The 16,392-nt window shown below is 42.5% G+C and overlaps 1 protein-coding gene across 5 annotated transcripts in view; it reads right to left on the minus strand.

Annotated features, from left to right (window-relative positions):
• Positions 1–1,701: 1,701 nt before the first annotated feature.
• FBXO38 (F-box protein 38) overlaps positions 1,702–16,392 on the minus strand; it is a 41,732-nt gene continuing 27,041 nt past the window's right edge. For 3 of the 5 annotated variants that reach the window (XM_075009856.1, XM_075009853.1, XM_075009854.1), the window contains 7 exons: positions 14,035–14,135; positions 11,109–11,211; positions 9,860–10,026; positions 8,561–8,706; positions 7,595–7,698; positions 4,129–4,242; positions 1,702–2,957 (listed from right to left, as the gene is read on the minus strand). In XM_075009856.1, the coding sequence (XP_074865957.1) occupies positions 2,779–2,957; positions 4,129–4,242; positions 7,595–7,698; positions 8,561–8,706; positions 9,860–10,026; positions 11,109–11,211; positions 14,035–14,135 (914 nt within the window). In that variant the 3' untranslated portion in view covers positions 1,702–2,778. The remainder of the gene's footprint in view (positions 2,958–4,128; positions 4,243–7,594; positions 7,699–8,560; positions 8,707–9,859; positions 10,027–11,108; positions 11,212–14,034; positions 14,136–16,392) is intronic. The other 2 variants (XM_075009857.1, XM_075009858.1) reach the window with 2 other exon arrangements.

A 16,392-nucleotide genomic window follows, 5' to 3' on the forward strand; every position in this document is an offset into this window, starting at 1 on the left:
CCATGCTATCGTGTGCAGCAAGGGATGTCAGCGCAAGCCCTGATCTACATTAGGGCAGAAAGTCTATTCTGTTGTCGATTCTAGCTACCCTAATGGCATAGCTAGAATTGCGTATCTGAAATTGACTTTGTTCCCTAGCATAGACCTAGCCTAACATGGCTGCCTCTCAGATTTTACAGGACACTTGTCAGTAGCTTCTTACTCTATATTCTCAAGAAGTCTTAAATAACCAAATCACCAAGGCTTTTATGTCAAGTAGAAAAAAATCATTTTAATCAGTATCCCCATGTTCTGCTCTTTTCCTCAGTGTCCTTCCCATGGGGCTCTCCGGAAACTACAGCAGGGAAAGGAGCAGAACCTGCAGCTGCTGTTCAGCACCTTGACACAGCTCCCCCAGCAAGACTGTCCTGTTCCCACCCCTCTCCTCTGGTGTGGACAGCTGCTGTACAAAGAACTTGGGTGATCCCGTGTGGAAGGGCTGGAAGTGGTACAGCTGCACCGGAGAAGTTGTGGCCCCACAGTCAGCTGCTCCCATACTAGCTATACATCTCTTGCTGGTATGGAGTACTATGGTGCCCTACTTGTGCTGCTCAGCCAAGCATATCCTTTATAAATGCCAACTTTTTCACCTGGTCCTAATTGTTTACCAGTGGAATTTAAATTAAATTGCATAAACATATGAAATAAACAGGCACTAATAGTGCTGGGTTCTATTTTATACTCTGGCACTGACTTGTTGTGAGGTTGAGCAAGTCATTTTAACACCCAGGTGTAAATGGGTATAACCAACCTCTTGCAGGATTGTAAGGTGCCATTAATAGTTTGCAAGAGGGAGGGGAAATGGATTGAATAAGGGTGAAGTGATAAATGCATCTATACAAATAGTTTCTCTGCTGCAACCTACTGTTTTAGCTCCAGCACCGTTAACTCTTATGCCCAGGACAGGCCATTGAGTCCAGTATTTGTGGATTCCCCGGGTGCCTTGGTAGTGGGTGAAGGCTTCGACTGATACCTTTGAGGTGGCAGAGAAGCAAGCACTCAAAGAACTCACCCTTTACCAAGAGTCCTTCTGATAGAACTTTAAATGTAGATGAGGCCTTAATTATCTACATTAATGCCTTAGTCTGTAAATGCTGCTGAGGCTAGCGTCTGTTGTGAAGCAAGAAGAGACAAGATGGGAGAAGTATCAGAGAGGTAGACGTGTTTAGTCTGTATCTTCGAGAACAGCAAGAAGTCCTGTAGCACCTTACAGACTAACAGATATTTTGGAGCATAAGCTTTCGTGGGCAAAGACCCACTTCATCAGATAGGAGAAGTAAAAGCTTCTCCAGAACAAACATTTGTGAGAGAGAGAGGCTTTCCAGCTAACATGGCGCCTTTCTTAGGAGCTGGGTATGATGCTTTTGAGGAGGAGCTTGGTGGAGCTGGAAGGTATACTGGGTGTCTGAAGGCCAGGAACTGTGTTCAGAATAATTCCCCTTTGGAAGAAGGGGTATATTTTTGCTATAATGTAAAATTAGTATGTGGCAGGAAGTTTTCAGATGCCTTCTTTATTTATTTCTATCTGCTTTGGCTAACCTACTACCCAAACTCAACCCAGACCTACCTTAAGTGCATGTACTGTATATCACACAGTCAAAATTCTTAGTCTTGTTGTTGGAACCATAGAGGTAATGTACAGGTACAGTGCTAGCTGAAGGCATTCTGTCTGTACACTAAAAACCATGGTTGTTCAGGGCAGCACACAACAGCATCACTTATTGCTTATAGAATCATAGGGCTGGAAGGGATCTCAGGAGGTCATCTTGTCCAGCCCCCTGCTTCAAGCAGGATCAATCCCCACTAAGTCATCCCAGCCAAAAGATGCAGCTGAAGGGAAGACATGAAGCATCCAGGGAGCTGACTGGTTCAAAGTGATTCAAAATTCACTTCTGATTCCGTAGTTCAAGCCATTTGAAGCCTATACTTTCAGCCATTTGCCAGGTATTATATATAGTCCTTTGACTTGTGGAATTGAACAAACGTTATAGTTTACAGTCAGATAGAGCCAATGCTTAATAAAGGTTTATTTTCATATGCCAAGAGGCACCACACACATTACTGAATGAGGAAATAAATGTGCTAGAAAGTGTTTGGAATTTCACCCAACGCAAGAAATTTGGTTCACAGTCTTTTTGTAAAGAGCGGAAGGAAATAATTACCATTTTCTCTGAAACAGTGCTATGGCTGCTACCTTTCAGCTTTTGCCCTTTGCAGCTCGTTTACGTTGTTTTCTCCTCAATCTCCCACAAATGCACACAAAACACAGATTGCGTTCAATAGATTTACTCGGACTGGACTATTGGATGCTCAAGAAGGAAAAGGCACAGATTAAGAGAGATTCTGATGACTCTTTGAACAAAACTAACGGGGGTATGTTTGTAACAAAGTTACTGCTATGAATTATAGGGGTTAAGAAATGCAAACTTTTTCACCTTGTCCCAATTGTTTACCTTCATTAAAATGGAATTTAAATTAAATTGTATAAACATATGAAATAAAGTCTCAGCTTTAGGAATATTTTTGTTTCTTCTATGTACAAACCTTAGTATACAATCTGTATATTTCATTATACATTTACTACATATTCTATAGCAAACTGAGTCAGACCAACTGCAAAGTACACAATTTCCAAGACATCTTAGTGCACTATGGCAGCAGGAATGGATCCATCTGCTTTCTTTGCTGGCAGTGCCAACCAGAAATTAGGAAGGGCTGAGGTTAGCCGGGGGGTCCTAATCAAATGTAATCATCCTCCACTGGCTCGCCATTGACATCACAGTAATGAATGAAGATAGCCACCACACGCTGGAAAACACCTTTCTTCATCTGGCGCAGTTCTGAGATCTCCTCACCTATTGTTTCCATGCAGATGTCTGCAGATAGCTGTCCTTTCCTCCGGGGAGCATAGATTGTTGCTGTGACAAGTAGAACAAGAACAACATAAAAAATAAATGCTTTCCTATGTGGAAAGTCACAAACTGAGCAATCAGTTTTAGAACTAAGAGTGAGAACATAAAGAAACTTCCCCACAAAGTAGACAATGCTTCCTTGGACATGAAAGTCTAAGAACTATTGGTCAGGCATCAGAAGGTGAGGCTGAGTTTTTCTTCCTTTTAATTAAACCCCCATCAGTATCTCAATTCCTTTAAGACTGAACTTTGTTTATTATTACACGGGAGTTGCGCTACAAATGCTATTGTGGTTAAACTCTGGCCTAGCCTAGAGCACTAAACTAGGGTTCAGGAGACATCTGCCACTGACCTATTTGGGCAAGTCACTTACCTGTTTTGTGCCTCAGTTTCTCTGAGGGGATGGAGAAGTAAAATGAAATAATACAGACCACCTCTGTAAAGCTTTTAATCAGTAGATCTGGAAGTGCACTATAAAAGCTGGGAGTTAACAACTTATCCTAATGCCCCCAGATGTTGCAGATTATGGTATAAAATCATATAATATGAAATGTATAGAAAACAGGGATACATTAAGGATGACGTTAAAGCCTCAATTCTGATTTTTTTTTTAAAGGTTTACAACCAGACCTCAAAAGGTAACTTCTCATTGTTCAATTAAAAACAATACAGAGCTAATTTGATTCAAATTATTACAGGTCATCTGGTGAATCACTTTTGCCAATGAACTTTCTGAAGACATATAACAGATTATTTGGCTGTTGAAAAATGTCAACATATTTCACTGCACAAGTTTTATTGACTCCTTTACATGCACTCCATACCACTAAAACAAGGGTACCTGTCCTTTATTTTCCCACTTTGTCCATGTTATGAAGTACAGTTTACTTTTCTATAAATCACTCAGTTTTGTTTGACTGTCTTCACTGCGGTTGGATTAACTTTCCTAACTGATGATAAACTTATTTGCAGATCAAGGACCAGATTTTGTCCCTTTAACATCTACCAGGCAGTATAAAAGAGGCAGCTGTCAGGAAATGGCATTGGTGGGAAGGGGTCCCTGGGTCCCAGAGATGAAGCAACTCTATGCCCACTACTTTTCATAATTAAAAAAAGCTGATTTTTAAAAAAGAAACAGGCTGAGTCTAAGCAGAATGTTAAGGCAGCAGTTACTGACTTCTCTCATCATCCTCAAAATCGTATCTGGCATAGCTGTTGGGCTCTGCTGTTCGGAGTGACCTCAGCCAGGGGAAATCAGTAATCATAGAGTAAGGGGCACCATCCACAATCCCTATAAGAAACAGAGATGAGGAAATATTAGTGAGATTGTCCTGCTGTCCTTTTACTGCCACTGCTTCTCTTCTCACCAGAAAGAATCCAATGTTTCAGACAGGTATACCCTGCTGGTACAGCCAAAGAACTTCCCCAGCCCAGGAACACTCCATTCAATACCCGTTCAATCCAGGGGTCTTTGACATCTCCTGAGATATTCATTCATTGTTTCACCATAATCTGAGGAAGCAGGTCTTACCCACAAAAGCTCATGACCTAATAAATTTGCCAGTCTCTAAGGTGCTACAGGACTGCTTGTTACCTCTCAACTAAGTTTTTAATACCACAACAACTGCTGCAGAGCTTGACTGCAGCAAGACAAGAGTCAGTCTCAATTCACAGTGTGCAGGTGACTGTCAGTTCTCAGAAGAAGTGTTCTCTCTAATATATTCAGTCCTTGGGCAGGTTGAATTTTATTAAGTGCAACACCAATACTGAGATTGTGCGGGAATGTGCACCGCAAGTACAAGCATAAAAGCTAGATATAACTAGATATAACTATTCATAGGTAGGGGAAAAAAATACAGGTTGAACCTCTATAGCCCAGATCCTCAGGACCTGACTGGTGCTAAATGAGAAAATTTGCTGGACCACAGGAGATCAGTATTGTCCAGCACATTACCAACACTTCCATTGCTTGCTGGGCTCTTAGAAGACATTTAGGGATAAATTACAGCTAAGTAACAGCACGGAACACTGAGAGCCAGGACTGGTGGCTGGAAACAAACTTTATAGGACCCCAGGAAACTTGGCCACGCCCATGATAAGTGGTCATCCAGCTAACTATAATCATGCCAGATTACGGATGTTGCTCAACAAGAGAGTTCTGGACTAGAGAGGACCAACCTGTACTAAATCATGGGATAATTAACAAGGAGTAATGATTAAGATGCTCATTTAATAAGAAATTAAAGAAAATGAAAATTAAAACTACCCTTGGAATCCATGTATTATCTTTTCTATCAACTCAAGCTAGTAAACACTCCAAAATGGGGCCTACTGAAAACAGCTATATAAATAAGACTTGGCCATTAAGTAAAAGCATTAAAAAAAAAAGTGCCAGAGCCCCCATGTAACAACCTTCTCCCAATAAACCACTACATCTTCAGACTCTCCACTAAAACTGCTCCCAGAAACTGACTCCTGCAGACTTTTTCAGTTCATAGAACTATCCCTCTTGCATGCACAGTATCCACACATCAGCTCAGCTTTAAGATGCTAAATAAATCTATGAATCAACTAGAAATAGTCATGCTCTCCTTATAAATATGAATATTTAGTAACACTGGAGAGTAAACAGCATTCATTCACTCAGGCTGATACAGATTCTCTGGGATGTCAGCTCTTAATTTGATTAACAGTGCACAAACAGAACAGTAAAGCAACACAGACAGCACACTACCAAAGCAAGTAAAACAGCAGGTGGTTGGCGTGGGGTATTTTAAATGACTGTTTAGGATTCATGCTATGCAAGTGAAACAAAGATGAATAAAAACAGATAAAAGTTCTGCTTTAAAACTTTCACACTGTGTGTGTCACCCACCCAACAAGCAGCAGCCCCACAGCACATTGACACACGGCTTCACAGTTTGGAGATGGATCTACGCTTCAAGGAGCTCGCAAACGAGGTCTTCATCCTACAAAAAGAGCTAGCATCGGTGACATCACACCTGGTGCTTGCTGTTTCTGAGGAAGCCAACTGACTCATGAGAGCCAGAACTACACCAGATAGGAAAGATCCAGACTTAATGGTCTGCAATACCCCTCCCTCAATATATTCTAAAACCTAATGGAAATGACTTGTCTGGAATTCAACTCTAACTGAAAGGCCAAACAAACAAACAGGATCCTGATGCGGAAGTTCTTCCAGGTTTAACGACTTACCATATATCAATTAGTAACACAGGATTCTTTTTAAAAAATCATTAGATCACAGGTTTCAGATATCTACAACACTCCAGACATTCTAATAAAAGAATCCTTTTCTGTCCACCTTCAGACACTAAACTTACCTAATTTTTATCTAAAACGTAACCAGGCAAAAAGTCATGAGCAACGTTCCCTCTAATTTTTCCATCCATGTGCAGAATACATTTTGTTATGTGCACCAAGGCTCTTGTGGATGTGCCCCACAAATAGAAACACATGCTGCCCACAGTGGGTGGCTGTGGGCGTTCTGCCAATCAGCTGGGCAGCACTTCAATCTCAGGACAGTCGCCCAAACACTGAGCTTACAGGAAACGCTGGTCAAAAGCCAGGCCTATCCGTCTTTCTTGCTCCAGTATTTTTTCACTAATGCCTGAAATCTACAAAGGCAGCCTAAAAGCTTTACAACAGAAAAAACACCAAGAGAACTGAAGTCAGATCCTGCATTAAGATCTGCTAATGCAGACTCCCTCACCCCTCTTTATTTCTTTCGTCTGAATCTGTCTCCCTCCAAACAAAACAAACTTTAGCCCAGGCTTTCTAACATCTCTGGGCAGATGGCCACCTGTTAAAAAAATTCAACAGGGCCAAAAGTAAGCTCTTTATCTTCCCCTGCTGATACTAGGTGAAAATATTTTGGCCTCAAACTGCAGAGGATTCACTCTTTTGTATTTGCTCTCTCAATCTAGCAATGCAAATAGCAGGGTGGTTACATTATTCTTTCCCCTATCACCCAGGCTTGTGTCTTTCCCCTATACCAGCAGCTGGGGGCTGCTGTGCTGAAAGTTGAGAGGGTCTGTCTCTTGTGCAAGCCCCAGACAAACTCCCCATCCCCACTTCACTAAGGCCAGAACCACCCTCCCCTTACTTCTCCCATCTGCCCCGCCTCCCAGCCCAGCTCAGCACAGGAGGAAGGAGCTGGGTCTCTCACAACAGGCAGCTGTAGCCAAACCCAGCTGTTGTAATCTGAGCAGTTTCTCTCCTCTTCCCGCTGCTGCAGCCCAGCTGGAAGATGGGATGCCCCAAACTCCCTTCACCACATATCCACCTTCTTCCCCCGCCCCCAGCCACTTCCTCCCTTCCTTCTCCATATGGCCCCTCCCTACTGGCTGGGAGAGACACGCTGTTCCCATCCTCAGCAGGGAGCTGCTGCTGTAGCTGAGGGTGAAGTGCCTCTCCCCCAGCCAAGCAATTCCATGCATGACAGCCTGAGCCTCTGGATGGGGCTCATTCAGCAGCTGCGCAGCTGTGCTACTGTACAGCTTAGAAGGAACCTTGGTCAGAAGGCACATTCACCCCACCTATGTTCCCCCTCCCCTGCAGCATCTGAGAAAACAACATTTGCTTTCGAAATTCACACGCCTCCAATGCTCCATAACACTCACCTTCTAGAGTATAAATATCCCGCCCCCAAGGGTACCTCGGGTATCTCTTCAGGTCTTCATCAGTTCTTGTGGCTTCAGGGAAGAACTCATACTTAATAAGCTCTCTGGAGACAGGAAGGAAGAAAATACAAGTGGCAGTAATATGAAATGTTGGGAGAAGGAACAGGAATCACACAGGAAACCCAGAAACAACATGATCTCTGATTTAATAGAGCTGAACCTACGGAAACATACAGGCAAAATACAGACTTCGGTGAAGTACGCAACCCCTTGGCTCTCAAGTGCAACTACATGTGACACAGGGTTAGACATAAGATACTATCTATGGCTGTTGTGTGTAAGACAGCTATTTGTGATGCCGCTTGTCTGTACAGCACTGATCCTCAACATTAGACCTAATAAATTCTCTCTTTATTGTTGCCAAGTAAATGAAGAAAAAAGGAAACCTGGTTTGAAATGGTGCTGCTACATATCATTTCCTGTTGCTAGAAAACTTACACTATAGCAGTGGTGCTGAAAAAAACTGCACATTATCTGTTCCCACCACACCCTCCAAAACTAAAATTCTTTCTACTGGCATCAGTTTGTGGGTGTCTCTCTCATTCTCTCTTTTGTAAATTAATGTAATAATGAGAGACACATTTACAAGAAATTCCCCGGGTCTCCCTTTAAAGAGAAAACTACAACATACTGCAGCAGAAATCTAAAACATTACACAGTCTACAGTTGTATCAGTGCAGCATCAGGCATGGGTACAGAACACTGTGCTACTTTTCATATATATCATAAACAACCAGTCAGGATCTATTAAATATAAATACTAATATTCATTATTTATTAACATATTAATTTACACATTAGTAAGCCCACATACCAGGGGACCTCTTTGTCTTACCAACATGAGGTATACTCAGGTATACTGAGTCAGCACACTCTTCACGCATTCACTGAGAAATAGGTACTCACTGATTAATGTTGGCTATTGTGTCCATCCAGCTGCGAATGCGCACCTTGTTGCGGACATTAGGAGGATTACTGAACTCATGAATTATGCAAATATGGTATGGGTAAGGACCACTAAATATCTTTTGCTCTAGAGTCAATGTGTCGACCTATGGAGAAAGTCAGACAAGGACTTAGAACCAAGAGGTGATTTTGGAGCCAGCAGCATACATCTGACTGAAACTCCTCACTTTAGGAGGAAGCAAAGTGTAGAGTGAAAGAACAGGAAGGCAGCGAAGAGTTAAATATTTAGGAAAGACCCACTAGATGAGTCTCCAAGCACAGCTTTGCCACTGCACTTTACACCACACCACAGGATTTGTACAGAATAAATTAAGTAAAAAATTCTGATTTTGTAACTGCATGTTTCTAGTTTAATTAACATAGCGACCAAAGATGGTTTCATTCCTGAGGAAGAGGTCCTGGCGAAAGGCGATTTAAATGAAACAAAACAAAACCCCCCGCTGTGTTGTTATATGCTCCACTACAATGAAGAACTGAATTGCAAAGAGTGGTCTAGTTCTTCAGAATATAGGCATCTGTACCAATCCATTCCTACACCATGGATAAAAGGGAACATTACTTGACATTCAGTAAGCCACTTCAACTAATCCAAGAACTAGTTGTAAGTTCTAGTCTTACCTTTGCTATCTGTTCACTCTATGAGCTTGGGCAAGTCACTTAACTTCTCTCTGTCTGGTTTGCCCACATGGTAATACTACTATTTAAACTACTTTGCACTACTGGAAGATTGATTAGTTAAAGTCTGCTTTGATGATGTGAAACAGTATATAAATGGTAATTAGAGGTACTGAATTTGAGAAGACAGAGTAGTCACCAAACCATTTCAGACACACACAACCTGTGGCATGTTTCCCATCACAAATTAAAACACCTTTGCAACTATAGAAACGGTTATTGGTTTTCAGTATATTATGCAGCCTCTAATTATGTAATAAAATATTAATTCAGTACCTAACTTAATTGCCTTATGGTTTTTTAATGCAATGAACTTAGCCTTGGAGGCGGAATTTGACAGTAACCAATTCACTATTTAATATTAGCAGTGATGTTCAAATCCTAAAATGAAAGCATTAAAAAGGAAAGAAGCTGACAGTGGCATAGTCTTCAGAGAAAGTATTTCCTGGCAATGCTCAAATTTATTTAGCCTACAGCAATCAGAAAAGATAAGGCAAGCATAGATGAAAGAATCAGAACATAGTTTCAAAATCTGTCTTGCTTAAATGAAAGCTGATTGGGTACCTGCTGCATTGGACGAAGGTAAATGATCCGGTTTCTCTCTGGTGGCATCCTCAATATCTGATCTAGTACCTGATCCATGTTTAATTTCTTGCACTGGGCATAGTCAAATCGATTGACAATTGGTGCATTCTCTACTTTTAAATGCTTTAGTACACGGCATCTCGTAGCTACAAATTACAAATGAATAAAAACTATAAAAGCAGCAGCAAACAAAATACTACATGAAAGGCCTGATTTGAATTTTTCTAAGAGGCTCTCCAAAAGCAGACTGGTTAGTATATAAGCCAAATGAGTCATATATATGTAAAGGTCTGTTACTGAATTGTGTGTGAACAGCTAATACTTTCAATAAAAAATTGATTTTTGAAACAATTTACTTCTAATCATGACCTCATATCACCACCTGTACAATGGAGGATAGCACAGCACAATATAGTGGTATAATAGTTCTCTTCCCCAGTTCTGTCATGGCCAGAACAGTAGTAGTTAGCTGATTATTATTAGCTAAAATAAAAACGTGTTTGGTTGGCCTTCTGGGATAAATCTAACCTGTGTAATCAAACACTTTCCAGTCTGATACAACTTCATGAAGACTGGTGAGAGAGATACCAATTAAGGATGTGACAACAGTGTTACTAACTTCAGATGTGGGAGGAAACAGCATAACTGACCTTATGGTTTAGAGAGAACTAATCAGAGAAGACTGGAATGCAGCAGACAGTTTACTTTTAAGTGCCACTAGTCAATACAGATCTTTATCATCTGTCAGCCCTTCAAGAAGGAAGCACCATGGTGTCAGATACACAATTGTAAGGAGAGCTACCCAGGAACAAGGGAAAGGGAAAACAAAATGCTGTACATGTATTCATTTAACTTTCAGTTATCCTATTAACTCTGAGAAAGATGTGTCTACTGGTCAGGTCTCTCCTTATGATTGTTATGTAACTGTTTGAAGTGTTAACCTTCAGTCAATCTGTTACAGCTAGAGGAATTAGGAATTCAGAAACCGAGAAGCCATGACATGTTTCACTATGCCTCCTACACCAGTCAATGTTCTGAGTAAAATTGCCATGTAGTGTAATTGGTGATGAATACAAAGTAAGCAAAAGGCTGGTGGGTAGCTCCTAAGAGAACACTTTAAAACGACTCCACTGTTATCAGAGTGGATGGAAAAGATGACAAGCTCTTGGGGAAACCCAGACTGGAAGAACTGGCTGGGCTATGAGTCCCAACTGCACTAACAACATACCGTGGATGAACATCATTTTGGGGCAGTCTTTCAAGATCAGGTCTGTTATTCCACAGTTGGTCAATGTGATTCCAACAAGATTTTTTGATTTCAAAGTCAGCACCTGGTGAAGAGTTAAAAAATAATCCACAGGATAAGATTAATGCAAAATTGATTAAAAGGATCCAGTCTGAATAGAAACAAAAAATCCTGCCAAAAAATGGGAAAGCAAATCCATTGCAAATAGCCTGGGAGAAAACTCATTCTGGGATACTCTCCAATGTGATAAAGGCCTTTGCCCGGGACAGGTTGGCAAAAGAAAAGCTGGGCTTGTGTTGCTGATCAGCACAGTTACAAAGTGAGTTAAAAATAAGTGTTCTTTTTTCAGAGCCACAGTGTCCATCCACAACTTCAATAAGCAGTGACGTGATAGAAAATACCTCAAGTTCCCTGCTATGCAAAACCTCATTGAGAGACAGAATTCACTCTAAAAATCCATTTATGCTGTAGAGCCATATTCTAAATACAAGGCAGACTTGGAACTGATGGTTCTGGACCCTCAGACTTCTGTTTAGACACAGAAAGGTATAGCACAGAGTGCGACATACCTCTACAAACTACCATTCATCAAGGTGCCTGTAAGAGGGAAAACTTCAGATTCGCAGAAGAGAATTTTGCTTCTGAGTCTCATGCAGTTCTGCACACCTGATGTTAGGCTCTGGCAGCAGGGAGCTAGTGGAGAGTTTCCTGATTGCCTAAGTCTCCCCTTGAGCAGAGGAGGGCTCCAGAGGAGGGCTGCTCAAGGTCTTCCCCATTGCTGCAGTCTTATTCTGCAGCAGGGGAAAACTCCAGCTGCTAAGGAGAGGCAGTGGAACACTACCCTAACTAAAAACAGCTGTATGGATGGGACGGCATGGCTTGGACAAGTAAAGGGCCATGTAGCGCACATACTTAGGTATGTACCCATGCTCCTCAGGCATGACTTCACTTGCCAAAGCTGTACTTCACCTGCTGTTTATACCCATGCTAAGATGGGAGTACACTACATGTAGTGTAATGCTATCCTTAAACAACATCGGCCGGGTCTACTCGTCTCCATCTTTGAAGGAGGCATGTTAATCAGGGCAATGGTAGATTACTAATGAAATGCTGTGGTGAATATGCAGCACTTCATTAAGCTAATTCTGCCCTGCAGCAACTTCAAAGTGTCAAAACTTCAAAGTGCCGGCATGGGCGTAGCCACAGACACTTCATAATTTTGAGGAGTAAAGGCACTTTGAAGTAGCATGGGCACATCGAAGTGCCCACGGCTACTCGCATGCCGGCACTTCAAAGTCTGACACTTCGAAGTTGCCGCGGGGGAGAATTAGCCTAATGAAGTGCTGCATACTCACTGCAGCACTTCATTAGCAATCTCCCATCACCCTGGTTAACATGTCCCCTTCAAAGTTGAGGGCAAGTGTAGACAAGCCCATCTTATGGCAAAGTTAACTCCAAATTACCTATATTTAGTTTACTCTACAAGTTAGCCTCAGCTGAGTAAGAGCAGTCACGTTCCAAAATAACAATCAAGTTACTGTGTCCCATCTGGCACTGTACCCACTTGTGGGCATTTCTACCCATGGTTCTTAGCACTAGAGTAAGCTGAGCTGTTCTATGAATGCTCTCCTATTGAACTGTGGGAGAACTGGACCATTCCTTCTGGGCATATGGGAGGACTCGTGGAAGATGCCAGACAGCTAGAAGCACTCTAGCCTATGTCCATCTACAAAGCGATTATATGGGCTGCTGTTGAGTTGCGTTAATTTGAGCTTTATTGTATACAGTAAGGTCTCAGAGTACGCAAGGGTTCCGTTCCACGCACCCTCGCATATACCTGGATTTTGCTTAGGTGGGGGTCCAGCTTTTTCACGGGCAGAACACATGTTCTGCAGCCAGGGAAGCAGTAGAAAGGTAAGTCCTGGGCTGGGGGTGACAGCTGGGGAGGGTTAAGCCTGGGGTGGGTTAGGGATGCAGGGGGTGAGGGGTGGAGTTGAGCACGGGTGATGAGCTGGGCTGCAGGGGGGCAGGGAGTTGAGCCAGAACCAGATCAGGCCGTGGGTGGTGAGCTGGCAGGGGGGTAGAACCGGAGCCGCGCGTGGTGGGGGTGGATGGATGGCTGGGTGGGTGGCCTGGGACCCAAGGGGTTGCACTGGAGCCGCGGGGGTGGGGAGGGAGGCAGGCGGCTTGTGAGCCAAGGGGGTTTGCAGCAGAGCCATGCAGGGCAGGAGGGGGAGGCAAGTGAGCGGTTTGTGAGCCGGGGGGTTGCACCAGAGCCGCAGGGGGAGGGATGCCGGTGGCTTGAGAGCCGGCAGGGGGGTTGCACTGGAGCCATGTGGGGCAGGGGGATGAGCGGGTGGCTTGTGAGCCAAGGTGGTTGCACTGGAGCTGCGGGGGGTGGTGTGTGGCAGCAGCTTGAATCAGAGCCGCTTGTGGGCAGTTTAAACCGGGCTGGGGGTGAGCTGGAGCCATGAGAGAGTGGTGGTAAGCCAAAGCCAGGCATGGGCATGCGGGGAGAGCCAGAGCTGCATGCGGGTGGTGAGTGGAGCTCGCGGGGAGATGCTCTGTGGCCATGTGGAGCTGAGGGAGGTTGAGCCAGGGCAGGGGTAGTGACGCAAGCAGAACTGGAAATCCCGATACACGGTTTACAGTTGGAATTGGGGTCAGACACGTAAGAGCAGGGTCGCGTACCTCCAAGTTCACGTACTCTGAGACTTTACTGTACTTGCTCTCAGACCAACCCAATCGAGTTACAAGCACCACTGCACTTGAGTTAACTGATGTGTGTGTCCTGATGTAACTTGAGATAGGGACAAAATTCACTTTATAATGAGAGGCCTGCAGTAAGTCATATTTCATAAAGCCTGTTGGTTGGAAAAAATGTAGAATATAGGGCAAGAGGCCTCACCTGAACATGGTCATCCTCAATAACAGGATCACTAGTGCTTGTTGACTTGTCAGCTGTCCTTTTCCGCTTCATTGTTTGTCGAGGCTTTGGCTTGGCCACTTCTGAGGGGGGAAAAAAAAGTGAAAATTAAAGTATAGTCTTTCCTCTGCACTAAGGTACACCCAAAAGAAAAACAGAAGTATTTCCTAATTGGACTTCCACTAGCCTCATATGCTCTTTTGATCTGCCTGTTTTCTTAAAACACCACTTAAACCCTACTGTTTTGCTTCATAAAACCCGGTCTGTTTATAATCAAGGCCAGTGTAAACTGCTAGTACTTGGGAAGGGCTACCACTGTGCATAGATCTCTTTCATTGATAGAGGGGACTCACCTCATGAGCCCTCTCTGTGTGAATTTTTTTCACAGAGAGAGAGATTCATTTGGGGTTTTGATCCCTTCTGGGGGTTGATTTTCCAGGTGCTGTGCCCTAGAACTGCACCCACCCAGGGTTGTGCTTAATCAGCATCTGTATCGTTCTGCAGGGGCACAGTAACTCCAACTCTGAGCCTTAGCTGGGTGAGACCAGCAGGACAGGGAGGTGGGAACCCCCAGAGACTAAGAAGGTAGATGTCACTGGCATAATCAACACACTGGGGCACATCCCAAGATGACTGCACCCTGTCACAGGCATGACAGCTATTTCAGTGGAAACACTGACCTCACACTTTGGCAAGTTTCCTCTTTGCAATTTAAAATTCTAGATTTTACAGGAAACAGTAATAACAAATGACCCCACCATCACTTGGCACTTATATAGCATCTTTCATCTCAGGATTAAATACCTTATAAAGAAGAATTAATTCTGTTTGGCGATGCCCCTGTGACACAGTTAAGTAAAACAGATTTATATTTCACTGAGGATAAAATTCCCTTTGATATTTTGAAATGGATGGGAAGTTTAAAAAGGGATGCTGTCAGGCCAAAGAAGCCAAATATTTGGGGGTCTGTTCCCAGATACTCTCATGTTTAACTTGCAAATTGCCAGGAAAATGACATTTTCAAGAGTTCTCTCAAAAAGAACATAACATAATTGGAAGGGCTTTGAGAAAGATGACAAGGCAAGCAGCACTGTTTACTTAAAAAAGGAGACGAAGAAGGAACATGATAAAAGTATGTAACATAATGAACAGTCTAGGGAAGGTAGATCAGGGGTTTATCTCCTTGTCTCAAAATACAACAAGGGGATACTTCATGAAATTAATGGGTAGTGAATTCCAAACTGAGAAGAGCAATTTTCATAAAACACACAATTAAACCGAGGAACTCATTGGAGCCAAGAACTTGGCATTATTTTAAAAATCAAGTCTACACATTTTATGTGGAAGACAAGAATGTTGTAAGGGTTATAACTGATCATGGTAGTATATTTTGGAATGGATTTTATACCTTATGCTTCAGGGCTTAACCCAATCTATAACTATTAGATCAGGTGAAGAACTAACACATGGAAGCAGAGGGGCAAGACTGTTTCTCTGCAGTGTCTTGTCTTGGCCACTGGACTAGAGGGACCACTGGTCTGATCTACTTTGGCAATTTCTATGGTCAGAAATGTTCATGAGAAAGTGATGTTGAAATTTTACTTCACTGCCTGCCTACTAGAGCAGAGCCAATAAGGACTAAAAATGAAAGAATGTGGAAAAATAGTTAAAATGATTTTTTGAAATCAGATAAGGGAGAATCTGAGCAACACTTTCTTATTATAGATCAAAATCAGTTACATTTTCTTTATTTTAATAATATTCCACTGTCTGTCTCCACTTAGGAAAAACAGTGAAGGGAAGGGAAGCAGAAAGAGTCTTCAGGACACTGTGAAGAGATTAATTTAACACTTACAGTAGCACATTTTTTTTAGCTGGCTACTATTCAGGGTCCTCTAGAGTAGGATAACCTGATACTGAGGACTGCCTGTGAATTACCATTTTGTAACAATGAACTATTTTTCCATTATTTCAATCTTTATGATATAAAGCAATAGAGAAAGTTAAACCTTTGATGTCTGAGTGAATGTTAAACAATTACTGAAGACACACAATTACAGAAGTTTCCCCATCATAAATAAAAGTTTTTTATGGAAGCGAAAACCAACCATGTCACTTTTGTTCTGGAACTCACAGGCAAAAAATAAAGAACACTGAAACACACTGCGTTTATTCATACCAACTACAGGAAAATGTCTTTAATTTTGTAACAAACTAGTTTCAAGTTTTGCACTGCATGTAAATGAATATTATGTTCCAGCTTAGGGCAATGGCACTATAATGGCTAGGCAGATGGAGCCCCACTCTCCTATATATCCAGGTATATGTAGCATGAAGCTG

The sequence above is a fragment of the Carettochelys insculpta genome, chromosome 15 (assembly GCF_033958435.1).
Source record: "Carettochelys insculpta isolate YL-2023 chromosome 15, ASM3395843v1, whole genome shotgun sequence".
Taxonomy (NCBI): domain Eukaryota; kingdom Metazoa; phylum Chordata; order Testudines; family Carettochelyidae; genus Carettochelys; species Carettochelys insculpta.